Raw genomic sequence first — 26,047 nt, forward strand, 5'->3', positions numbered from 1 at the left:
ATGAGCCCAGGAGTCAGGCTATGAGCCTGCCACCCAGAACCTACCTCCAGCCCCTCTGCCGCGCCAGGCCGGGCTCTGCAGAGAACAGGGGCAGCCTGGAGGAGGCTTTTCCTGGGGGCGGGGGACAGTGCCACACGCTGCACACCCCGCTTGCTTGGAGCGGGCACCGCTGGAGCACATCCCCCCGCGCCCTGGCCTTCCCCACGCCCTTCGCCACAGCACCTGCCCTCCCCGGACCACACCACAGCACCCACGCCAACGAGCCCAGCGGCTGAAACACAGGGCGGGAGGAGGAGCTCCCTGCACACGGTGGGCCGCTGGCCTTGGACACAGCTGGGAGGGGCAGGGAAGAGGAGAGCTGGGCTCCTGCCCGGCCGGACTGAAAAGAGACCGCAGAGCAGCAGTGAACGGCAGGCGTCTTTATTCAGTCCAGTTGGCACCGTCCCCAGCGACTGCACTGGGCCCTTCACAACCCACGTGCTGCTGGAGGGCGACGAGAGCACACACGCGACCCGACTCACTGTAACGGGTGCGACTCCCCCAGGAGACGGGGGCTTCCATGAACTGCTCAGCGAGTGCACACGCAGACCCCGCCCAGAGCCGCCTCCCATCACCAGCGCCCAGGAAGGGCCGGGAGCCCTGGGAGGACGCAGGGGTCAACCACCAGGGAAATGCTACTCACTTCCTAGCGGGACCCTGGGAAGTCTCGGAGAAGCCCTGGAACCCAGCGACCTGAAGGGGAAAGGCAGGAGGCAAACCCAAGGAGACGGGGTGGCACCCAGGAGCGGCTGGCCGGGAGCTGGGAGTGGTTACGATGGCAGTGCCATGCAGCGCATCCATGCCCGAGCCCCTGCTGCAGCCAGCGCGTCTCTTTGCAGGGCCCAGCCGAACTAACCCACAGCACGAGTCCCACTTGCCAGCTCCCCGCAGAGGGCTCCAATGCCAGCCTCCCCAGAGCAAATCTGCTCAGCGCACGGCCCCACAGCAGGAAAACAGGACGGACAGACGGCAGGGGGGCCCACGGAGCAGGGTGCGGGGGACAGGATGCAGGGAGACCCACGCTGGGGGTGGGGAGAAGCAATAGCCACTGTAGTGGGAGTGCCCATCCCGTGGCACCAGCAGGCGAGGCTTCAGAGGGGCTCCAGCGGTGCCAGGCGAGCTGGGCTGCAGCCCCGGGGCAGGGGCTCGGGGCTCCCCAAGCAGTGGCCCTGCCCGGCAAGTGCCTTCCTCCAGGCCACAGAGCGCTGTCCTGGGCCGGCCGGGCTCCCGCTCAGGGCGCGCACAGCCCCGCTCGCTCTGGGAGTGGGACATCGCGGGCTCTAGGCAGGCTCCGCTGGCCACGGCAACCGTCACACTTCCAAGCCGGGAGCTTGCGCCAGGCCCAGGGCCTGCACCAAGTCATCGCTCAGGCCGCTCTTCAGAGTCCGCCTCACTGGGGGAAAAGGCAAGAATTAGGGCCCTGCTGCCGACATCACAGGACATCCCTGCTCTGAACAGCCACAGGGGGAGGCTCCATCAAGCCAGCCCAAACTGCGACATGGCCACACGCTCAGCCCAGCCGCCAGGGGCCCCCGCCTGCTCTGTGGGCTCTGGGCCAGCCACACCGTGCTCTGCAGGAGTGGGACAGCCTCCAGCCTGCACGGCCCCACAGCACCAGCCAGCTGGGGCCAATGGTGGGAGCCCTGGGGTCTGCCCCCTGCACGCTCCCCCGCACGGGCTGGCAGCAGCACCGGGACAGTGCCCACACCAGGCCCTGCACAGCTCCTGGCTCTGCCTCCCACAGGCTTTGCATGTGAAGACTGTTGGCCTGGCGGGTCAGACCAGACACCATGATGCCAGTTTCCCAGCAGTCGCCCTGGCTGGCAGAGCTTCTCCTGCCCAGCAGTGCCATGGCACGGCTCGGCCCTGGCCCCGTGGCAGGCTCGGCCTGGGGATGGCACTTACGGGACTTCCGGCTGACACGTGACCTCTTGCGCTCCTTGGCGGCGCCCGACCGCGGGCCGGTGCTGTGCGTGACAGACTGCACAAGGCGATCCATGATTTCATCCGAGGCATCGGCCACGGAGCCAGAGCTGTCCTCCTGGGGCACGGAGCCACTGGAGGGGCTTGACCGGCCCATGCCTGCCCAGGGAGAACAGGAACATCAGCCAAGGAATCGGAGCAGCTGGTGTGCAGCAGCCAATCCCCCTGCCAAGCTCAGCCTTCTCCCAGCCACACCCTCTGCCACAGCCAGAGCATCTGCCCATGGCCACTTGGCTGCTTCCCTTCCCGCAGCTGCCAGCTCCCACCTCTCCCCCATGGCTGCCCTACTGCCGCGCCCCCCGCCAACTACCAAACCCATCAGCTAACCCCGCAGCAACCACCTCCTCCCTCCACTGTCGAATTCTTGTCATCCCCAAGAGTCACAGAATCATAGAATATCAGGGCTGGAAGGGACCTCAGGGGGTCATCTAATCCAACCTCCTGCTCAAAGTAGGACCAATCCCCAATTTTTGCCCCAGATCCCTAAATGGTCCCCTGAAGGATTGAACTCACAACTCTGGGTTTAGCAGGCCAATGCTCAAACCACTGAGCTGTTCCTCCCCGCAACAGCTTCTCCTCTGCACCCCATCAACCCGTCCCCGCACTGGCTCCCCACCTGTTTATCCCTCCCACACCCCATGCTCCCACCAAACGCCCAGGTGCCCTGCAGCTGGGGACTGGACCGTGTGGTGTCCCCGACTTCAGGCCAGTGCTCTGGGGCCCATGGGGTGTGGGGCCGTACCTGGCTGGGGAGCATCCTGCACCCCACCTCTCCCTAAGTGAGCCCCGTTGCAGGGAGAGGGAGCTGGCCCAGCAGTAATCGAGCTCGATCTCCCCGATCCCAAGGGGCCCCACAAATGGGGCAGCCCAGCAGCGCTGAGCTGGGCAGCGAGCCAGCAGTCAGCCAGGGCCCCAGAGTCGTGCCCCAGAGAGGAAGGACCGGCTGGGCCCCCAGCATCCTGTCCTCTAGAAGCTGTGTGGAGGGTGCAGGATGGCAGGACCCCCAGGGGCACGTCTCCCATTGAAAGGGGGTGTTTTGGCAGTTTGTGTCACAAGGCCTTTCATTCCTGTAGACAGCACCTCCGAGGGTCCCTGGCTGCTCACAGACCAGCACTGGGGCATGGGCAGGAATGAGCCTGAGGCCCCACAAATACAGCAAGGCCCAGGAGCAGCTGCAGAACAGACCATGCTGAGCAGAGAGCCAGCGGAACGGGGTGGGATCCGCGCCCACAGCCCAGTGCCCTGAGGGAGCCGGGCTCTGTACAGTGCGGGGCCCTGGCATGCTCCCAGCTGCGTGGGGTGGGATCCGCGCCCACAGCCCAGTGCCCTGAGGGAGCCGGGCTCTGTACAGTGCGGGGCCCTGGCATGCTCCCAGCTGCGTGGGGTGGGATCCGCGCCCACAGCCCAGTGCCCTGAGGGAGCCGGGCTCTGTACAGTGCGGGGCCCTGGCATGCTCCCAGCTGAGCCGCTGCCTGGGGCCTGCACAGAGAGCCACAGAGATGCAGTCAGGGTCATGTCAGCGGCTGCCCGGCTCGCCCTTCGGCACCACCACGGGGCAAGGTGCAGAGTCACCGGGCTGGCCACACACCCCTACCTCGGCTGGCCCTGCTGCGCCGGCTGTGGGGCTCTGCAGCCGAGCTCAACACACTCTTCATGGTCTCGTGGCCTGAATCCACCTGCTGCTCCGGGCTGGCAGACCCGATGGCTGGAGAGGGGCTTGCCTCAGGGCTGTTGGCCATGCCAGAGAATCGCTCCATCTGCGGAGAGAGGAGACGGCCAGCATGAGGGCAGGGGGAGGCATCGGGCTCAGCAGACCCCCCCCGGTCCTCCAGGGCAGCCCCGTACCTCCGTGATCATCCGGCCCCGGGTCTTGTTCCTCTCGCGGTGCGCGGCCCGTTTGCGCTGCTGCTGCAGAACGCGCTCTCGGCAGGTGCGGTACTCCAGGGCGAACTCCCGCAGGAGCCGGCAGAACCCCGTTGCCTTTGTGTCCCGTGCGGCCGCAGGCGGGTAGCCCAGGAACAGCAGGAAGGAGCGGAACCTGCCGAGAGACGGAGCAGCTGGGGGCGAGGGGAGGACATGGGGGCCCACGACCCAGCCCCGATCCCTCCTGCACCTGGAGCCGCCTCAGGCCGCCCTGACAACCACTGCCAGAAGGGAGGGGGAGTCTTAGAACCAGCCCGGATTCCCCCCCACCCCACTTCCACTTCCCTGCCCCCCCCCAGGGCTGGGAACACTCTCAACTCCACTGGGAATAAGGAACATTTCCCCTCCACCCAGTCAAATGCTCCCCGCCCCCCCCCCAGCCTTCTTCCCTGTCACCCCTGTTCACCCCTTCCCCCCTGCCAAATTCTGCTCCGCCCACCCCCATTGGACCCCTGCCCTGCCAGGGCAGCCTGACAAGGACCAGGGGGTCTGCACCCAGCAGGCAGACCGACCTGTGGAGTACGCGTCTGTGCACCACCTTCAGAATGTGGATCTTCCGGGAGCTGTCCTTCAGGAAGTCCGTCAGCTTGCTCTTCAGGCCCGGTTTGGTCTCGTGCTTGGCGATGGCCTTCAGGCTGTCCCATGATGCTTTGCACCGTCGCTCCAGCTGGTTCAGGCTTTCTGCCAGCTCGTCAAAGTCAACCTGAGGAAGGAGTGAAGATGTACCCGTGGCCGTGCTGCGCTCGGGATCCCCTCGCTGCCCTGCGTCCCCACGTGACCCCCATGTCCGTCCGTCCCCCCCGGAGCCTGCAGAAGCCACGCAGCCTCGCCAGACTCAGGTGTCGCTCCCTGGGTCGGCAGGGCTGGGGGCAGTGGCGGGGGAGCTGGAATATCTGCTGGTTCCGACAAGCGTCTGACCTTGGCTGAGCGGGTGATGGCTGCGATCTCCGAGTAGAGGTCGCTGGTTTGGGGGAACCTCTCCACCACCGTGTGGCACAGGTGGTGCAGCAGGGACTGCCGGTGCACGGTGTCCTTCACCTCCGAGACCTTCTCCAGGTAACTCAGCTCGAAGCCCCGGCTCTGAAACCCAAACGCAGGCTCAGCCAGAGCCAAAGGAGCCCGGGTCACCTCTCCTTGCTGCTTCCTGGAGTCCACTGCCCTCTCCCAGCAGCTGATGCTGCCCCGGGCCTCTCCCGCCGGGCTCCCACTTGCTCCGATGCTAGCTCCGGCTGAGTTTCACAGCTGCAGTCCCAGGCCCGTGGCCTTCCCCGGCAGGGGTGATGCACAAGCCCTGTGTCTACACCATTTGCTCCTCTGGAGGCTGAAGCTATTTGATCTGATTAACCCCACCCCACGTCCTTCCAGACATTCTCTGTACCCCCTTCCTCCCAGCTCGGCTACGGCCCAGCATCCCAGCTGGACCACCCACAGCTTGGCACTGCCGCCTTGCACACAGTCTACTCCCACTTTGTTTTCCCTGGACACCAGTGTGTAGTCCAGCGGGTACAGTGCTGACTGGGAGCACAGCCGCCGACCTGCTGCGTGGCTATCCCCTCTCTGCCTCGGTTTCCCCTCCCACGCCTTGTCTGTTTAGCCCATGAGCTCTTGGGGGCAGGGTTTGCCTCTCACAATGTGTTCGTACAGCACCTGGCACAATCCCAGACGGGCCCTAGCACCATCATTCCACAGATAACCATTCCCCTTAGTAGTTTCTTCCAGTCCGACTGAGCGGACTCCATCCTCCGATCTGCTCTCCCTTACACCTCCCTGCATGGATTTTCACTTGGCAAGATCTCGGTGTGTTCTGCAGCAAAGCAACAGACCAGCCCCCCGCACTGAGCCCCATCAGCCCACCGGGCGCGACCCTGCAGGCCCCCCTGCTACCATGCACCGGCCCCCTCAGCAGCCAGCCCCCCCCAGTATTTCCCACCTAGCTTGGCACCTTAGCCCCGGGTGCTAAGTTCCTTGCTGCACGCATTGCCTGCTCTCTTACGCACAGCCACAGGTCTGGGCACACAGCTGCGCTGGCAGCCCAGGAACTCCCATCAGCTGGGGACTCTGTATCTCTTTCTAAGCCCCGGCTGGCAGCCACCTCGTCCCCCAGGAGCTCTGCGCTGGCAGCTGCAGGAGACCCCAGGCCCCTCCCTCTACCCCTCACCTGGGATCCGTTGAGGACGTTCCCCATGGCCAGCAGAGTAGCCAGGATACACCTGAAGGTCTGGTTTTTGGCCAGCTGTTCCATCCCCAATTTCAGGTCAAACAGAGGCTCCGCAATCTCCTGAACAGGGAAAGGTGCAGCTGCTGTGACTGGTAAATCAGCAACGCCCAGCTCCAGCCCGTGTACATCCCACCTCACGACAGCACTCACCACTCTGTCGGGGAGCCAGGGACTAGCCACAGCCAACCCGGGTTCCGCTCCGCCCTGGGACAGAGGGCAGCTCCGCATGGACTCACTGGCCTTGGATTCAGCATGAAAGACGCGGAACTCACCCGAGCCAGGGGAATCCCACGCCTGGAAAGCCAGGCTGCCAGCCCCTGCAGGGCAGGACCGGGCCCTTGGCCTACAGCTGCTGAGCGTGGCTGTACCATGCCCTTATCCAAACCAGGCAGGGACTGAAGTGCCACAGGATACATGTATGCGGCCCAGGTCCCCAGGCATGGCAGGGGGGTGCAGAGATCCAGTGGGAATGCCCAGGGGAATCTGCATTACCAAACCCAAAGGTCAGGGATGTTCACGGTCCAACCGGTTTGCCAGGGAAACAGTCAGTGGGCTGGGGTTTGCCCCATTACCTGCTCCATGCTCTCATAGTCCAGCTTGAAGGCCCACAGCTGGAGCCGAGCCGTGAGCTCGCTAATGGAGGAGAGGGTGAGCAGGAACTGCTCGGCTGAGCCCAGGGGGACATCGGGATTGGTGAGCTGCGCCTCCTGGATCTTCTGCTTCTCTTCGTCAGTGGGAACCATGCTCAGGATTTTCTGTAAGACACAAGGAGCCGCACATCCGAGGCAGCAGGTCAGGACTAGCTGCCCAAACAGAGAGCAGTACCAGTAGTCCTGTGTCAAGCTGGTCTCAGTGGTAGCCTTAAAGGGTCACACATCATGGTTCATTGGACTAGCTATGCCCACCTGGGAGAGTACTGACACCTCCCCACCCCACACCGGGACGAGCATCAACAGGGCATGGGACAACCAAACAGCCTTCAGGCCTGCACACTCTTGGTCTCAGCAGAATAACTCTCTGGAGTGCCGATACCCTGGGGGTGCACGGGTGCTTTTCTGCTCACTCTGGCCAGAAGGGAATACAAGGACCGGCAGAGCCGGGAGTGGGGCTTGGCTGGGAGCGAGCACTGCTGTGAGCAAAGGGGACGGGGATGCAGTCTTACAGCATTCTCCAGCCATCTCCAGTCTGCCTTCACAAGGGCTTGGACGCAGGGCTCTCCTTCAAGGGACTGTTAGTTGTTAGTGGGGAACCAGGGAACAATCAGTCAAGCACCCCTCCTGCAAAACTATGCCATATGGCAGCAAAGGACAGAGTGTGTGGGGGAACCAGAGAAACGCACCCACTCATCCTCCCCAAACCACAGGCATCCACGGACCAAGCCCAGGGCAAAACCAAAATGCAATGAGATGTGATGAACTCTGGAGCTGGAGAAGGGCTGGGAGAGACTAGTCAGCCAGCCTGGGGTAGACATTGTTTGCAAAGAACCCACGAATACCCAGCTCCATGCTGGGGCTGCCCAACCACCATCTAGATGCAGCGACTGTCACACAAGGATGTCAGGAAAGAACAACGCAGGGCCCGTGCTGGACTCTCACTCTCCAACATAGCAGCATCCACAGGCTGGGGAAGACAACGCACCAGCTCCCACGCTCCTAACAGCAGCTGCTTCTCCCCAGAAATCTCCTCCCGCGTCGGTAATGCACTACGGGGAACCCGAGCTGGGGACTGAGCCTGGGAGCCACCCCTGCCCATGTCCCTAAGGAATGACAGGATAATTATTTAAGGTATTTAAGGCTCCTCTAGCAGAATGTTGGATGGGTGGCTTCCTGGGCCAATGGGGAGAAGATTTCTGACACTCAAGGGCTCTTTAGCCGAGCAGATAAAAACCGAAGGAGAGCCAGTGGTTGGAAGCTGGCCAACAGAATTCAGACCAGAATCAGGTGCACCTTTTTAGCAATGAAGATAACGAGGCACTGGAACAGGTGACCTAGCTCTGGGGCAGATTCCCTGTCCCTTGCAGTCTTTAAATCAAGACTGGGCCTCTCTTTCTAAGAGCTGTGCTCCAGAGGGTGCTGGGGCAGGCAGAATCACACAGTGAAATGCTCTGGCTTGGTCAGACTAGACGATCTAATCTAGGCTCTGTGAAAACCTGCGTGGCACGCACAGGCCTAGAGCCGGAGTGCTGTCGGAGAACACTGCAGGCAGGGAGTGCTGCTGGCCTCTACAGGAGCCAGTCCAGCGCCAGGGCACAATGGACACGGGTTCAATGCCCTGCTCTGCCACAGACAGCCTTGGGCCAGTCCCTTAGCCTCTCTGTGCATGGCAGGGCCAACAGCCCTGCCCCACACACAGGGGTGCTGAGGAGAAACACAGTACGGCCTGGGACAGGCTTCGGGCAGGGTGACCTTCTGGGGCAGGAGTTCATCTGCTCTTTACTCGGAAACGTTTACTACCAAGAAACGGCTCGTGGGAGGAATGGCTGCAGCTCACCTCAATTCCTTCTTTGTTAATGGCAAACTCGTCGAAGCTGAGAATGGCCGTCTTGATGATGTGAGTGGGTGGCAGCACCGTCAGGCCGATGTTAATGGCATTGCTTCTCTTGGGGTCGAGGACCACCGTGCACTTCTTCCCGTCAGCAGCCTTCTTCGGGGGGGGGCAATGGGAAACGGAAGAAAAGGGGCTGAAAGGCAGGTTAGGAGCGCACGGGCTACCCTGAAACAGCCACATTTCCCCAGCAGGCCCCCGAGCTATTCCAATCAGTGTCAACACAGAGGATCTGGCGAAGGCAGCTCCCCCTCCCCACTCTCCCATGCACCCAGGGCATCCTGCAGTGCTACCCCCAGGAGAAGTAAGGCCTTTCCTGACCCCCGCGGGTGAGGAGATTACCCCACAGCACCTGCCATTTCAGAGCACAGCCTCGCACGCTGGTAGGGGTCACAGCAGAGCTCTGGCACTTCCACTATTGCCAGCATCTCCAGCACCTCCTCTGGCTCAAGTTGGCAGAGATGCCGTTGGCCATGCCAGGTGCAAAACGAGCTGCATCTGGAGAGACTGGGCCCCTTCTCTCTCCAGTGAGGGGACACTAAAGCGCCCAGGCTCTCTTGCTCGACTGGCCCTGAGGAAGAGGAGTGGATCCCCTCTCTGGGGTCAGTTACCAAGAAAGAGCAGCATGCACCCCAAACAGACTGTCTGCTACAGAAACTTCTCCTGTAATGGGTCCTGCGGAGCCAGGATCTGTCTGTGCAGGGCAGCCTGGATCCACTAGCTCACTTCCAGCAGAGCTGAATTTCATCCTCTCCTCTTGTTGTGTATTACGCTCCTCTGAGAAGCTGAATTCATTCCACTTTCCTCCCAAAGGGCTACTAGTCCACAGGCTGCATGTGCCAGCAGGGACTGGATCGATGACCCAGGAGGGTGCTTTCCTACGACGTTCGATGCACCGAACTAAAAGAACTACTCCAGAGGTGCAGTGTCTGAGCATTGCTCAGACTGCAGGCCCAGGACTGTGACCCCGCCCCAGGCTCCGGGAAGTCCAGCAGGACCACCCTCCTCTTGACGCGACGAGAAAGGGAGTGACAAAGAAAACCCAGCTAATCCAGGGCCTTTGCTCCACACGGAGCATCCCGCATGCTTCAGCAATATTCCTCTATGGGCTCGAGACACCCACCATTCCCAGAGAGCCCTGCGTGCTGCTCAGTGAAGACAGCGAAATAGTTGTAATAACCTTCTCTAAGCAACAGAGCAGCAGGGAGAGGGGCGCGGACTGCTTCAGCAGACATGCTATGGCAGCCAGCTCTTGGACCACACCCCACAGTGCCCCGCCACCCACTGCAGGCCGCCAGGACTGGCCTGCTGGCCCCCGACCTGCTGTATACCTTGGAACTCAGCACTTCCTTCGCTCTGGACTCAAAGAGATGCTCCAGCTTGGCCGCATCAATCTCTACTCTCTCCAGGGACGCCCACACGGTGCCCCGGCCAAACCGGCCAGCCCCAGCGTGGGAACTGTGGTGTTTCAGCTCCTTCCAGAAGAGCTTCACCGTCTTCTTCTTCTTCTTGGCAGGGGAGCGGCCATCTGGCGCAGGGGAGCCCAGCAACTCAGGAGGGGGTGGGGGTGGGCAGCCAGGAACAGGGGGTGGTGGAGGCGGAGGGCAACCGGGGGGAGGGGGTGGTGGTGGGGGAGCCATGAGGCCTCCCATAGCCAGTGCTCCAGTGCCAGGAGGTGGTGGGGGAGGTACATGGAAAGAGTCATTTCCTACTGCCTTTTGCTCGAAGGCATCAAAGTCTTCCTCTTCCCCCAGGTCTGAGAAGTCCAGGTCTTTGATCCTCAGCAACATGGGGCTGGGCTCCAGACGATCCCACATGAACTCAGAGTCCTTTTTAAATGGGCTCAGGAGGGCCCGCCCCATGCTCTGAGCGTTGGCTTCTGCCTCGACGCTGGCCTGGGTGCATGGGAGCCGGGTCCGGGCGCCAGAGACCTGTCTGTCAGGGGCCTTGCCATGGGGCCCAGCGTTCTCCAGGTCCCGACCGCCTTGCAGCTCTGCCTGGCTCGGCTGGTCCTCAGCCACTCGTTGGTGCTGGGCAGAGGCTGACGCCTCCGGGAAGAGCAGGTCCCGCTCCGGCGCCACTTGGCTATTGGCAAACAGCATGTCATGGATCAGCTTCTTGTCAGAGGAGATGGTGCTGCAGGGATCAGTGCTCTCCCGCTCGGGGACACAGCGCCCTGTGGAGGAACCAGAGGACAGAGCGTGTCCAGAGCATTCACCCTCCCATGGGCACAGTGCCATTGCCTCCCTGCAACCCAGCACTCTTCACTCTTCATCGCTGGCCTGGCGGCCTCTCCCTGCACACTGTCCCGGCTCAGAGGCACAGGTCTCCTGCACTGCGAGGCCCACTGCTGGACAAGGGGCGGGGAAGGAGTCATGGAAAACCTGCCCCCAGGCAGAGTTCAGGCCAGACAGCCACCTCCATAGCAGCTGTTCTGAGTCTGAGAACTCAACTCTGCAGCCAGGGAGTTACACTACGCTCCCCCGGCTCCCGGCTCTCACTGACTGCCACAGCCTTGGCCCAGGGCCCCCCGAGGTCAGTGCACTCCTGCTGCAGCGAAGTGCTCTCCTGGTACTAGATGCGCCTCTCTGGGGTGGCAGGACAGGCAGCCGCTTGGCTAGAGCCATGGCGAGCGGCAGGGGGATCTGGGAGGCGCCAGGCAGTTCAAGGTGGTGTCCCTTGGGTCCCTAGTCACAGAAGCAGGCGTGTTTTGGGGAGGGGAGCAGGGGGCCATGGAGGTTGCAGGAGCATCTGGCCACAGGGTGTCCCAGGGAAAGTCCTTGCCTGATGTGCCGTCTCCTTTCTCGTCCCTCCCCGGAGCGATCCCGACTGATGGCACGTGGGGCTCCTGCTTGTTCGCCGTCTCATTCCGCTCCTTCTCCTCGCTCAGCGCCAGCCTCCCTGCAGCCCGGACACAGCAGTCGTTAGGCAGCCTGGCGCCTGCGGGCAGGGCAGGGGCAAGGGAGAGAGTGCGGGCTGGCCCCTGTGGCCTGGGTCGTCACACACCCCACGCCCCACCCATGCCAGGGCTGCACATAGCCAGTGCACGTGTGTAGTCCTCGCAATGGTGGGGCGTTTCCTAGTGGTCGGGTCCCGCTCCTCTCGCGGAGAAGGGGCTCCCTGCATCTGGCGGCTGCTCACGCAGACATGGATGGAGGTGCCACTGGCCTGACTGGCACCTGTACAGCCAGCCCCACATCCCATGCGCTGCGTGTCTGAGTGTGTCTTGCCCAGGCCCTGCCGTCCTGCAAGCTGTCCGGAGCACCCCCACCCCGCAGGGAACCAGTATGTCTATTGTGGCAGTGGGCCAAGGCCCACAGCAGGACTGGAGTTGGGTCGCTGCCCCCCACGTGCTCAGAGGCCCCAGGAAGGAGGGGGCTGAGAGGAGACCTTGCAGCCCAGCTCCCAGTCACTTGGGAAGGGAGGGGCTGGAAGTGACCAGGCAGTGACAGCAAATTTGCTGCCTTCTCAGGTGGCACTGCCCGGCTGGGGGTGGCACACTGCCCCTCTGGGCTGCATGGCACTCACCGGGCACACGGGACCTGTGTACCTGCTGCTGGGGGTGGCTCTAGGCTGAGCTGGCCGCCCCCTGGAATGGCTTCAGCGAGGATGTCAAGCCGCCCCTTGGACATCGCAGACAGCCTCTCCTTTTGGGATGAAGCCAGGTTTTCCAAGAAGCGAGCTCTGCAAAAGAGAGTCCAATGTCTGCGACCAGCCACATGCAGGCAGGGCACAGGACCACGGTGCACATGTCTAGCAGGGGCAGCTGTGTCCCGGGACAGGACTGCTGGCATGCCTGGACCCTCCGCCCCTCAGTCAGAGCACACACCCCACCATACAGTACGCAGAGCCATGGGTGTCTCAGGCCAGCAGCCGCCTACAACCACCCAGGTCCAGCAGCCTTCCCCTCCCGCTGCCGGGACGGCATGGCCAGACATCCAAGCTCCTGCGCATGAGGAAGCCCTGGTGTCCCCAGCTCCTTCTTCCCACATCGGAGCAGAGAAAACCCAGGCATCCCGCTCAGCTCTGAAACACCCTGTAAATCACCACACTGCCCCCTCTGAGGCCCAGTGGACTCGCCACATCTGACACTCCCAGCCCCATCATACGACGGGCAGCACCCCCGAAAGCTGCCAACACGCCAATCCAGTCTTCCTGCCTAGTGATTCGAGTGATCCCCAGGGCCGGGGTCACACTGCAGTTCCCAGCTGAGACCGTGCTGCCTTTGTTCCCCTGCCCCCATGTGCCAGGCTGCTACGTACGGCTGACAGCTGCCACCGACAGCCCAGAGGCGGTCGCATTCTGGCCGTGGGGAAAGCAGGCACGCGAGAGGCCAGTGGGTAGACGGGAAGGGCTCCAGAGTTAAGGTGCCTGAGTACATGGGTTTGCTTTAACTCTCAGCCTTGGGGGTAGCTGGGAATGCAACAAAACCCAGGGCACAGGCTACCTGAAAACAGGGGAGCCAGTTCCCACAGGGCCTGGGGGATCCTGTAGCCTCAGAACTCACTGGGAAATGGGCTGCTCACTGCAGAATGACGCTCCAGGAACCCAGCTTTCATTTCAGGGTAAGAAGCTGCCCCCACCAGCCCTAGTGGCCATGACGTCACCCTGAGATCTGGGAAACGGGTGCAGCTACATTGCTGTCTCCCCAGTCTGCCCTCAGCCTGAAACAGCCGCTCAGGCTGGGGAGACAGCCCTTCCCCTCACTGCAGGGCTAACAATTAAACCATCATCGTTAGGGCTCAGAGTTAACTACTTTACTGCTGATCGTATTAGCAAGAGATACCCAGCTAATGCGTGCGTCCCTCAGTCCCAAACTGACTCACTGGTGCCCAAAGCAGCGACCATCGTCTCCAGCTTCCCGGACAACGCCTGGCTCCTATGCTGTTAGGGAAACCTCTGCAGCACACTCCGAGTGGGAAACGGGGTGGCCAGGCAAAATGAACAGCCCAGGGGCTGCAATTCATGACAGTCTGACGTCTGCCACGGAAAGGAAGCCACCGCGACGCTGCAGCCGGGCCCGGCTGGCCTGGACGCCCGCGCCAGCTGTCCCTACTAGTCAGCAGATCGGTTTCTGCTCGCACCACGAGAGCTGCCTGATGCGATCCTCAAAGGCAGTGCGAAGGGATACAATCTATTCCCAGTGCTGTACTCCAGCCCTTGCGGTGCAGCTTGCCCACTACAGGGGCAGGGGCCTGGCTCACCCCAAAGCTCTGGAGTCCTGCCAGGCAAGCACCTTCCCCGGCAGAGGCTCTCGCAGACTCGGGTCTGCAGCCAGGCGCCTCAGACAGGTAAGGGCCCCTGTCGAACTTCTGGGACTGCCCAGGAAGCCCAGACACTCAGAAAGGTTGAAACACTAAAAATCTTCCAGCACACGTTGGGCTTGAAGCTCGTGGCTTCCCAAGCTAGAGCGCGCTAAGGAATTAGGCAGGGCTGGAGAGTCCTCCTAGGGCTGGGACCAGGTGTGTGTCTAGTGCTCGCCGCGGGGGCTGAGTTATCCACAAAGCACGCTGGAGGTAGCCAAGGAAACCAATCTCCCCTCTTCCCACGGCCCAACCTCTCTGCTCTGGTGGATACAGCCCCTGCCCTGGCATCGCTCTGCCCAAGCCAGGCTCCGACGGGCGCTGCCCCGCAGCTCGGCAAAGGGAAGTGCAGCCACACACACTGGGGGAGGCAGATGCGTGGGAGCCAATCTGCCCCCAGCTTCCATGACCCATGTGACATTTACCCTAGAGACCACCACCCCGAGCCCTGCTCTGCTCTGGGGGCGCCCAGGCCTGGCTCCAGCGGGACCCAGGGCACATCTGAAGACGAGCACACATCTGTACTTACTCAAACTTCCTCAGAACGGGCTTGTCCCCACACAAAGGGGGGCTCTCCTCTCGCCTGAGAGAAAAGAGCAGTTAGCACCGCTGCCCGGCGCGGCGCGGCCCATGCTTTCCGCATGCTTTCCACACGGCAGCCGCCTCTCAGCTCCACTCAGCCGGCGCCCTGTGTCAGGACAGCCCCGAGCCTGAGCACAAACGGGAAAGCACGCCCCAGAGCAAACGGCCCTGCCCCTCCTGTGCTGCCAGCCCCGGCTCTCCCCGGCGCTCTCCAGGCCAATCCATCTAAGGGCACGTCTGGGCTGAAGACGTCACACCAGCACCAGTTCTGACCCAGCTAGAGCGCTAGGAGCAGAAGCGGAGGCAGGGCGAGGCGAGCAGCGTGAGGGGCAAGCTACCCAGCTACGTGCAGAGTATCTGGGCTGCCACTGGACTGGGGCACACAGCCCCTCCCGCTGGTCATGGCTATGCTAGTTTTTGCACGCTGGCCTATCAGAGCTAGCACTGGGACCAGGGAATCACACCCCCAGCTCCAGTGTGGACTTACCCTAAGGGGATGTCTACACTGCAAGGTAAGCCCCGGGTCTGAACTCAGGCTCCAGCTGAAACCGCCTTCCACCTACACGCAAACCGAGCAAACCCAGGGTCCCATAAGGGGGCAGAGTCCAAGCCAGGACCCAGGGTCTGAGCCCTATTGCTTTGCAGTGTAGATGCAGCCCCACTGGACTCGTGCTCTGGGCATCTGCCAAAAATATCCCACCATCCCATGTCCCGACTTTCCTTGTCTTCTTGGCAGTCAAGTTTGGTGGACAGTCAAGTTTTCCCAGCACTGCACCATGACCAAAGGGCTAGAGCATTCCCATGCTGGGAGGGCGCTAGGAAGTCTGGGATACGGGTGGTTGGACTCGGGCCTGCATAGTGCAGTCAAGTCACTGGAGCCCCAGCTTGGGACCCAACCTTTCCTAAGCTGGGGTTACCAATGAGTGTAGACACAAGCCCTAGGTTAGCAAATCCCAGCTCTGCTACGTCATGTTCTACTGACCCTGGGCTAACACTGCAGTGTAGACACATCCTCCATCTGCCACCACAGTTGGGGCTCCCTCCCGCTGCTCTGAGCATAGCCTCTTGTCCAGCCCAGCGTACATTCCCAGGCTCTGCTGAGAGCTCCCGTCTGGAGAAGCGAGATCCACTAACAATGGGACAAACTGCCATTTGCACTCAGAGACGAGGGGCTCAGCACCCTGCGTGCTCCTCCTGCCCCCTAGGCCAGCCAACAGCCCCCTGGGCATAGCACATGCTGGTCACTCAACAGGCTGCCACCATCAGTCCAGTCACTCCCTCCCTCAGCAGAGGGCCCCCCCCCGGTTATAGGAGCAGCCATGGCGAAGGTCACTGGGGCAAGGAATGGGGTTCCATGCATGGATCAGTCGTTCACAAGGGCTCATGGAGGGGCTGCCACCCTTCCCACACCCACCATGCTTCCAGAGGGCATCCCGGCAGCCATTTTCACACCCAGTTTGGGACCCACAGCAAACGAGCTGCCAGTTAGCACAGCCAGCCTCCAGCCACGCACAGCAGCCCCTGGAAAGCGGATTCTAGTGATGCCCTGGGGCAGGCCCAGCTGCTGAACCAGGTGCTGGAACCCTCAAGGGCACCCGGCCATAACCAGGCAGCTTCCCGCTCCTCTCCATCCAGAGGCAGTACAAGGGGCCAGCCCAAATGAACAGCACGAGGGACTCTTATACAGAGACCCCAACCCCGAGGATGGCGCTGCCAGTCCAGCAGTCAGAGTGCAGCGGCTCAGGTCTCACTCAGACATGGGCCTGCACCAGGCCGCTCCGCACTCCCCAGCAGCGGGCTAGCTGGTTGCTCTCTGCGTGCTCTCTGCGTCTGGGGTTACGTCTGCCTAAGAACCAGCGTGCTGGTGAGGGGAAGGCTGCACGGTGCTCCGCTGGCCCTCGGTGTTGCAGAGAGAGGACGAAGCAGAGGGGGGAAGCGCTGCAGAGACAAGCAGTAGGGTTCCTGCATCGCTGTGGAGGTGTCTGGACAAGCTCAGCCCCGAGAGGAGGTCTCTGGCCCCAGCCTAGGATAATGCCTAGTGTAGCAGGCTCAGGGGTCAGTGATCAGAAAAGACTGGCCCTTGATTGCTGAGTGGAATGTAGATCCCAGCCCAGCGAAGGAGTTGCAGGAAGTGCTTCCCGGCAACACGAAGCATGTAATGGGGACAGAATCGTGTGGCCAGCACTAGAGGAGACCCAGGCCGGGAAGCAGCAGCAGCTGCAGCCTCAAACAAGCAAACCCCAGTGCAGCACCCACACTCCAGACTAATGGAGTGCAGGGAGAGGCAGCCTGGACAGAGCAGCCTCAGGCAGGGAGAGGCAACTAGCCAGCAGCACACCGGGAAGGGTCACATGCACACACACGCAGCCTCCGTGTCACTTACCAAACAGGGGCAGTTTGGTGAAGTCTGAAAAAAGGAAAGAAAGTTTAGGCAGAGGAGAATCAGTGCCGAGAGAAGGAGCAGAGAGCGTGAGAGCTGGAGTTAGAGATGCCACCCATCCACGGGGGGAGAGCCGCTTGAGCGGAGCCCTAGGGGCAGCACCTGCAGAGGAGCGGGCAGGCCATTCCCCTGGCGCTGGCTGGGATCCCGGTATTCGCAGAGACCCCACTCTGCGGGGGGATGATGCTGGCTGCATGCTGGAGGGCCTTCCCCTTTTCCCCCTTTGGGAGGGTACTGATCACCCACCAGACGCCTCCACCCAGCTGAGCAGGGCCCAGAGACCAACAGCTGGGACCCCCCCGCCAGTGTGCTCTCTCCACAGGTTACATCAGTATGCTGACTCCAGAGCACAGCAATTTCTGGAGCGCCCGCCCCCCGAGCGTGGACAGTGCCGGCTGGGTCCCTCTAGCGCAGTGCGGCCCCCTCCTGCCAGCCCATCCGCTACACAACGCTCCTGCACACCAGGACAGCTTCCCTCCACGCCACTCCCTTCCCATCGTCACCTGGAGCTCCCAAGGAACCGCCGCTCCTCCACAGGGGGGGCTGGCTCCCGAGCCCTAGGAACCATTCGGGATCTCCCACCGGCCTCCCCTGTCCCACACAGCCCTTCTTGCGCAGGCCAGGGCCCCAGGCATCCCCAGAAGAATGGGCTGTCGATGGGCTCCCCTGGTCCCCCACAGGAGGGGTCCTGGGGCTAAGCAGCGCCACCGACCCACAGCCTGAAACACTCTCAAGAGCACCTGAGACCATGAACAGGCCCCAGTTCAGGTCACTGCGGGGACATCAACACTGCAAAGGAAACCCCTGGCACCCAGTCTGAGACCCGGCGAGCCGGGAGGGTCTCAGAGCCCGTGCGGGAAAATCCACTCTGCTGTTTTCAGCCCCACAGTGCCAGCCGGAGTTACTTGATCTGGGCTCTCAGACTCATTGCTGCGGTGGTTTATTTATTTATTTTGCTGTGCAGACGCACTCTGGGGTATCTCTGCTGAGACGGGGGGGAGGGGAATGGGGAGGGAAGAGGTGTCTCTGCCAGGTGCCTCCTTGCCTCAGTCCCTCTGGCCCCCCCTCAGAGTCACGCTCCCGTAGTCCTGCCCTGAGCCTCCCCCAGGCCTGTCTCGCGCCGTGCCCCAGCAGGAAGGGTTCCCCAGGGCCAGCACACGCTCCTCAGTTCCCGCCAAGTTGAGGCAACTCACTTGAAAACGCTCCTCTCCCCCAGGCTGGGGTGCTCCCTCTCCTCCGGGGAGGCCAGCGCAGAGAGCCGCACATTGGACATGCTGTTGTAAACACTCTCGAAGCAGGGCCTGAAACGGCAGCAGTACAGACTCAACCCGCGCCCCACGAGCCAGCTCCCCTTAGCAGCCGTGCGGGGTGGGCCAGCGAGGCGTGCAGCCTGGCACGCGCCAAGAGGGGCTCCTGCTGTTACGTTTCAATGAATCACACACAGCACCCCATCATTCACCTGCAGGGGGTGCACACGGAGACTCGGGGCCTCGCCGCAGACACTTCATCCAGGGTGCCCACAGGCCAAGCACCCGGACAGGAGCCCTGCAGGTCCAGCCTGGCTAAGCCAGCCCTGAGGAGTGGGAGATGGAGCAGATCCCTGGCTGGGCATGCCCAGCCCACTGCCTCAGCTGTGCCCCAGCCTCTGCAGGACCACCACGCCCTCCATCAGCGCAGAACAGTCCTGCACCAAACACCCAAGGCCTCGTGGTGGGCACCAGAACCCAGCTTGGTTCCTGCACACCGCACCCAGCCCAGCGACTGACCAGCCTGCCTATCCCTGCTGGACGCCTGGTACTCACGGAGCTGGGCTGCTCTCCAGCACCACCTCGGCAGTGGGTTCCCCTGGGGGGCTGGAGGGCCCAGGCAGCTTGTTGTCCTCCACGGCTGGGCTTGGGGAGCTTGCACTGGCTCCAGCATCCACGTTGCCACCCAGGGAGCGCCGGCCCCGCCGGTTCTCGTCTGTTTTCCTCCGCTCCTTGCGTGCCCCCGGCGGCAGCTCTTCGACTCCGTCTTCATGTTTGAGCGAGCTCTGCGGAGAGCAGTGCATGGGCAGAGCGTGCCAGGACACACTGGGCTGCCTCCCAGTGCTGTCGGGCCCCGTTACCCCACGCTGCCATGGGGCTCCCTCTGCCCACCGGGCGCAGGTGTTGCCTGCCTGCCCCTGGCTGCCTCTGCCCATCTGACCTACACCGTCTCCACGGCGCCGATGCTCTCCTTTTAACCACACGGCAGACTTCTAGCCCTCACGGCTACGGAAATAACCTCCCAGCTTCAAACACGTGTGAGCCAAGGCTGCCTCCTCTGCCCAAGCCTGCTGACAGCCTGAACCAATGGCTCCAAGAGGCGTGATCGCCCCCAGCACTCGTCAGCCTCGCTGCGGGGCAACGGACGTCTAGCCACGGGATGCCAAGTGTGACACAGGGGAGAGTTCAGCGACGGCTGCCCCAGCACAACCCCTCTGTGACCCAGAGACCTTCTCCATCCCTTCTGCACGCTGGGGAGGGGGCTGGCATCATGCCCGGCTGGGGGGAGATACACCATTGCTGTGTGGGGCAGCGACCCCAGGCTCACCGGGAAGCAGTGAGATTTCCACCAGGCCATTCAGGAGCCTAAGTGCTTGGAGCCTTGGGCATGCTGGGGGTCGGCAGCCCTAGGCCTGTCCCAACAGCCCAGTGACCTGCCCAGGCCCGGTGCGGCTGGAGCATCTGCGTATCAGTACCTGGCAGGCCCTCACTTTCCTGTCCAACCTCCAGGGCATTTCCCTGCAGGCAGGATGCTCCGGTAGGTGTGGCCAGGGCAATCCCAGAACCCCCAGCGTAAGTGGGGGGAGGGTCCTTCCAAGCCCCTGGCCTGCACCCGAGGGCAGGGGAGGTGGAGCTCTCAAGGGGCAGCACGTTGGAGGGGCAGGGGGCTGCGGCCCATGGGGAGAGGGGAAATGCACTCACTTCGTAGACTGCGAACTGCTGCTTCACGTCCGGATCCAGGCCTTTGCCGTGCATATGGCGCTGCACAATGCTCTCCATCCCCTGCTGCTCCAGGCAGTCCGTCACATCGTAGAACGAGTCCTGGTCCGGGAGGGCCGCCAGCGTCTGAGCGACACCGAGGGGACGCAGTCAGGCCAGCCCGCGCCGCAGGGGCTAGCGGGCCTCTTGCCCACACCCCCCAGCCCAGGTGCCAGAGCAGGACTGCACAGGTGAAGGGTGGGGGGGAGGAGAAACACAGGGGCCACTCCCAGGAACATGCTCCGCTCCACCCCACCCCACAGCCGCCAGCTGCTTGTTCTTTTCCCTCTGAGCAGCCGGGGGTTGGCAGGATGTGCTGGGCTGCGGCCGCTCTGCCCCGCAGTACTGACCTTGTTGATGAGCGTCATCGCAAACACCAGCAGCTCCGTGTCAGCCCCATTGCGCTCCTCTAAGATTGCAACCAGGTTGGACCATGGATATGCACCTAGGAAACAGCACCACAAGCCTGGCAAACAGGGTCCCCAAGCAGGGCAAGCTTCCTCCTCGTGACTGGTGGGCCCCGCAGTCCAGGCAACCAGATCAGCCACTTCTGGACTCCCCATTCCCCCCACAAGGAAGTGTCAGGGGGCAGAGCCCCCACCAGCTTATTACACAGCACTGTGTGTCCCATGGAGAGTTTTGTCACCTGAGACCCAGGACTCAGAGCTACAGTCTGTTTGTGCCCAGGGAGGTGGGAGCTCCGAAAGAGGATCCTATGTTAACACATCCACCGAGAGCCTCCGAGTGGGGCTTAATGCCATATGAGGACAGTAGCTGGGCCCACTGGTCCAGCCAGCACACCATGCACCACGTGCTGGGGAGAGTGACGAATGTGGGAATTCTGGTAATACTTTTATGAGTCTTGTGTGCCTCAGTTTCCCTCTGTGCTTTGTACTACTGTGTGCTGAGTGTAATGCACAGGAGACAGCAGGGAGCTGTCTGGGGTGACAAGAATGGGGTCACTAAGGCCTGGCTGGGATCAACCCACATCAATGGAAGATTTGACAGAGACAATGGAAACCCCAGTGACTGAACCATCGACCCCTGTCAGTGGGAGGCTCTCGGCTTGGCTGGCTGGCTCACGGGTGCACTCCACAAGGTCCTGCAGCAGGTGGACAATGGGAGGTGGCAGCAGCAGGGGGTGCTTAAGAACTGGGCTCTCACCTGGGACTGAGACAAAAAGGAACAGAGAAGGAGAAAGGAAACCAAGATGGTTCCCAGAGCAGCATGGCTCAAGGGAGGCCCAGGGCCGGCCAGGATGGACTACATCTTAACCTTTGCTTCTCTCTGCTAACCTAAGGGCTTCCCCGTGCTGTCTTCTGCATGACCATAGACCCGGCTGCCTGGTGTCACTGCAAACACTGGCTGAGGTGCTTCGAACGCTGAGGAGGGTGCAAGTCTCTGACCAGGCACCTATCTCAGCTGGCATTGCCAGGCAGAGCTCAAGGGGGAAGCCACAGAGGCTGCGTGGCCTGCCCTTGCAGGGACCCCTGGGGGTCTGGCACACGGAGGGGGTTACTCCTAGGGACTGATTAAAAGCTGGGGTGCTATATCACTCCTACGGCTTCATGACGGGGAGCCCAGGGGCACACGTGTAACAGAGGAAGAAGCTCTCCTATTCCAGCCAGGTTCCTCAAGCTGACGCCCGCCCTCCCCGCTCTCACAGCGCTGGGGGCTCACAGACTTCGCTGCTGTGGAGCATGGGGCTGGAGCGGCACTGCTCCGCTCCTTCCCCTCCGAGAGCGCAGGGCAGCTTTGGGAGCTATTCTCCATGCTCAGGGCTCCGTCTGTGCGGGAGGCTGCTGCTGCCACGGCAGCCTCCACCCTGCGCCCTGGACCCTGGCCGCGAGGGCTCGGCTTTCCTCCCCAGCGTCTGGCGCAGATGAGTACAGAGAGCCCAGTGGACCAAGGGGGAACGGCAGCAGAGACATCCAGCTTGGCACTGCAGCGTGCTCTCCGTGGAGCTGGCCCGAGAATGGCCGCGAGCCCCCTGGGAGCTGCCAGCCCCTGCAGCAGGCCCGCCCAAGGCAGCATGACGCACCAGGCTGGAACCTGGCTCTCTGACAGCCAGTCCAGAGCGAGGTGTTCTCTGGGATGGCCCTGCACCCCATCTGCTCCCTTCAGGGCATGCACGGCCCTGGTGTGACGGAGGCGCCCAGGCACCACCTGTTACCAGAGGCCCAGCACAGCCTGCACCATGGCGATACCTCATGCAGAAGGAGGATCCCTACACGAGCTTTACTCCCCTCCTTCTCCGTCTTCACGGCAGAGTTAACCCGGGCTCCGACCCGGGAGTCGCCCCCCTCTCATCCCCCGCTCGCTTCAGTGTGCTGCTGCTTTAAACCCAGGCTAGCTGGCCTGGCTGCAGCTGTAGCTAGAGCTCAAATTCTGCCTTCGCTCGGGCTGGTCACAGGCCCAACTTCACAGAGAGGACCCTGGCTCAGCCACTCGACGGCTGACAGTCCTCCACTGCTTTCCCGCAATTCCTCCCACGTGCCCAGGACAGACAAGTTCCCCCACAATTCCCTGGGGCGGAACACCTCCGCTCTCCGCAGCACCAAGCAGCTGGGGACGTGCCCCAGAAGTCCCAGGGCCACACAGGCGAGTGCGGCCCCAGTGCGGACTGGGTAACTGGAGCCTGGCTGTGCAGCGTAGGGACCGCAGGGCACTCACCACTAGGACACTTCAATACCCCGACCGGCCACCAGAGGCCGCTGTAGCACCACGCGCAGGCCAGCACGGCCCCAGCGGCTCAGAGCCGGAGCACCAGGCTCACGCAGGGCCCCCGAGATCAGGACCCAGGCCACCCGGCGAGACCCGCACACCCTCTTCCTCCCAGCACAGCGGGTCTCCCTGTAAATCCCACAGGGCGCTGGCAGCTTCCTTTCCAGCCTGAGACACTGCCCCAAGCCTGGGGCATCCCTGGCCAGTCACCCTCTGCAGGATGCGACTGGGCGGCACTTTAATCTCTTCCCTCCCACGGGACCATCCCGCTCTCCTTGGGGCTCACAGTCCTACCCAGAGCCTGGGCACGGCTCGCCAGGGCGGGGGCCAGCTGCAGCAGCCGCATGGGTGCGCGTTGCTGGAGAAAGCGGCATGCCCCGGGAACAGACGGCTCTCATGGCAGGCAGGCAGGCGGCTGGAGAGTTAAGGTGGCAGGTTTCCTGTCCCGTGGCAGCTATCTTCTCAATGAACAACCCAGCCCCCGGGCACGCCAAGGCTCAGGCTGGATGGGGAGCTCGCTCGCAGGCCGGGGCATCAGCACAGAGCACCCTGAGACAGGGCAGCAGACCGGGCTGAGGACGGGGAGGGCACGGTGGGAGGGCAGCAAGTTACCATCTGAAGCACAGAGCTGCTGCTGAGCCTCCAGAACATCGGAGCGCCGTGCGGCCAGCTGGGGCTCCTGGGGGCGCCCTGGGCTCTTCTACCAGCTCAGCTGGCATGCAGCACGATGGGACGTTTATAGCCGAGCCTTTTGAATCGCATGCGCCCAAATCCCTGCCTCAGGAGCATGAGGGTTCAGTTACCAGCAATGCCCTGTGCGCCCGGCATGCCCCGCAGTGCTGACCCGGGCAGCGTGTAGGGCCTGAGTGCGACTGAGTCTGACGCGAGTGTGTGCTGTTACTGTGAAAGGGGGGCCTGTGGGGGGACCCAATGAGGGGACCCATCCAGGGCACCCCTATTTCAATCCCGAGCGTGTGCGCACTGCAGCTCACAGCCTGCCAGCCAGCTTCCCCCAGGCACCGGGGGGGGGGGGGGGGGGGTTGCCATGCTCACCTCTAGCCTGCTCCACCGTGTTGACAGCCTGGATGAGGAGCTGGGCATTGGACTCCGTATACTCCACGAACACCAGCAGCAGCTTCAGCGCCGTTTTCACCACCAGGCGGTACTGGGGAGGCAGAGGGGCGTATTAAAGGGGTGGGGTGTGAGGAGCTCACAGCAGCTGCCCTGGTCCTCAGTGCAGAGGGGAGAGGTCAGGTCCTAGCACACAATGCTCTTGGTGCCGGACGAGCCACTCCTGGTCAGGATCAGGGCCGCACTTCAGCCAGCAAGCTGTGCTGCACAGAGAACAGACTCTGAGGGCTGGTGCCGGCCGAAGCAGAGGCAGCCCCCAGACCGAGCTTGCACTTCTAGTCCTTGCCGCGTCTCTGTCAGGCCAGGCAGCTCCGCCAAGTGCACTGGGGGAGGCCACCTTGTTCACAGCCCACGTCTGCCTGCGGCTGGGCACATTTTGTCCCTGAAGTGTCAAACTCCACTCGCAGCAGGACATGCAGGCGGCTCTACAGCTTCTGGGTCAATGAGAAAGGCCCCCAAAGGGACCCCCTTTACCAGGATCCCTTTAGGCAGGTAGGAAACGCACCAAGTGCCAGCGAGCCCTCCTGGGCACGTCTTCAAACACGCCAACTGAGGTAATGGAAGTTACTGGCTGTAACTGGAGGTTCTTCGAGACATGGGGTCCCTATCGGTATCCCACACGTGGGTACGCGAGTGCCCTGCACCTGAGTCCGGAACGTCTTCAAAGCCCTGGCCGTTGACCCACACGTGTGCAGTAATTCTCCTCGCGCTCCCGACCCAGGGTGTAAGAGGCAGGGCAGGTCGATGCTGCTCCGGCCGGATGCAAAGCAGAGGGGACGGAGTGCGGGGGTGGAATACAGATAGGGACCACACTGCTCAAAGAAGCTCCAGTTACAGTAAGTAACCAACACGACTAGTTCGAGGGCTGGTCTCTAGGTGTATTGCACATGCGGGTGACTCAAGCAGGACTCAGACTGGAGGAGGGTGCGAGGAAGCTGGCAGCAGAGGTGCTGCCATCCCTATGGCTGCCTCCGCTCTTGCTGACAGTTTGAACACAGTGCGAAGCGAAAGCGTAGACTGAAATCCACGTCGCCACCCTGCAGACATCCAATAAGGATGCTGGGGAGGCAGCTTGTGCCCACAGGGAGCAAGTTGTGATACACCGGGGGGGGGAACTTTGATATGTTGTAGCGTTCTAAGATGCATTCTGAAACTGACTTAGAAACCCTTGGTGAGGATATGGCTTGTCCCCACAACCTTCCTGCCATGGATAAATCGAGTGTCCACAGTATCAAGCGCAGGCTGGTGGGGATGCTAAAACGGCCACCATTTAGCCAGGTAGCAGCGTCTAGTAGAATCCTTCCTGCTTTGGGTCAGGAGTGGAGACTGCAGGTAGGGGAGGAAGATATCCTCCGACGTTACAAAGGTCTCCATAGGACCCGGAATCCAAGGCATTCCAGTAGAAGTCCCTGAAGGGCCCGGTTTGCCTGACGTAGCCGGATGGTCTTTGCATAGATAAGCTGGTCCGGACAATGACGCCCGGGTCACCGCGGGGCCGCATAGCCTCCTCCAGCAGGAGCTTCTTCAGTCGGAGCTCTTAGGCCTCCAGTTCTGGGCAGGAAGGATTTACAGATCCTGCACTTGGCAGAGATATGTGCCTCATCCAGACAGCACAGGCACCAGTGATGCTCATTGCTGATGGAGAAGGAGCGAGGGCAGCAGACGCAGTTCTTGAATCCTGGGACTCAGGCCCTGCGGCAGTAAGAAGGAACTGGAGGGGTGTCGACCTGCACTGCCTCTTGTACCGTCGGTCGGGAGCACGAGGCGAGTCTACGGACACTGCTTTGAAGAAATGCCGGACTCAGGTGCATGGCGCACGCGTGCCCACATGTGGAACACGCCTAGGAACCATCGTTCAAAGGAGGACTGCTCTGGAATACATGTGCGCACAGCCCCCACAGCACAAGGTCTGAGCTCTACAGGTATCTAGATAATAAGCCACCAAACATAGCCCGGGGCAGAGCCCTGCTTAACCTGCCCTCAGCGAGCGCATGCAGAGCCCAGCTGGACAGGGAGTGAGGCACAGGCTTGGCACTGGGGGTGAGCGAACAGGCAGGTTACCCACGCGGAGAGGATTCAGGGCAGGGAGTGCAAAAGCACTCAGCAGCCCCACCCCCTAGCACGCTCCTCATGGAAAGTGCAAGGCCAGTGCACG

At 62.2% G+C, this 26,047-nt stretch overlaps 1 protein-coding gene across 2 annotated transcripts in view; it reads right to left on the minus strand.

Annotated features, from left to right (window-relative positions):
* Positions 1-404: 404 nt before the first annotated feature.
* The window catches only part of FHOD1 (formin homology 2 domain containing 1), a 63,198-nt gene continuing 37,555 nt past the window's right edge, over positions 405-26,047 (minus strand). The window contains exons 7-23 of one of the 2 annotated variants that reach the window (XM_073307286.1): positions 23,815-23,926; positions 20,388-20,482; positions 19,981-20,124; positions 18,835-19,064; positions 18,226-18,333; positions 12,258-12,391; positions 11,492-11,608; positions 10,039-10,883; positions 8,654-8,806; positions 6,736-6,918; positions 6,104-6,223; positions 4,864-5,025; positions 4,458-4,648; positions 3,868-4,060; positions 3,617-3,779; positions 1,945-2,121; positions 405-1,432 (exon numbers count right to left, since the gene is read on the minus strand). In XM_073307286.1, the coding sequence (XP_073163387.1) occupies positions 1,350-1,432; positions 1,945-2,121; positions 3,617-3,779; positions 3,868-4,060; positions 4,458-4,648; positions 4,864-5,025; positions 6,104-6,223; positions 6,736-6,918; positions 8,654-8,806; positions 10,039-10,883; positions 11,492-11,608; positions 12,258-12,391; positions 18,226-18,333; positions 18,835-19,064; positions 19,981-20,124; positions 20,388-20,482; positions 23,815-23,926 (3,210 nt within the window). In that variant the 3' untranslated portion in view covers positions 405-1,349. Of the gene's footprint in view, positions 1,433-1,944; positions 2,122-3,616; positions 3,780-3,867; positions 4,061-4,457; positions 4,649-4,863; positions 5,026-6,103; positions 6,224-6,735; positions 6,919-8,653; positions 8,807-10,038; positions 10,884-11,491; positions 11,648-12,257; positions 12,392-18,225; positions 18,334-18,834; positions 19,065-19,980; positions 20,125-20,387; positions 20,483-23,814; positions 23,927-26,047 lie in introns of both variants that reach the window. The other variant, XM_078848075.1, reaches the window with a different exon arrangement.

The sequence above is a fragment of the Lepidochelys kempii genome, chromosome 12 (genome assembly GCF_965140285.1).
Source record: "Lepidochelys kempii isolate rLepKem1 chromosome 12, rLepKem1.hap1, whole genome shotgun sequence".
Taxonomy (NCBI): Eukaryota; Metazoa; Chordata; order Testudines; family Cheloniidae; genus Lepidochelys; species Lepidochelys kempii.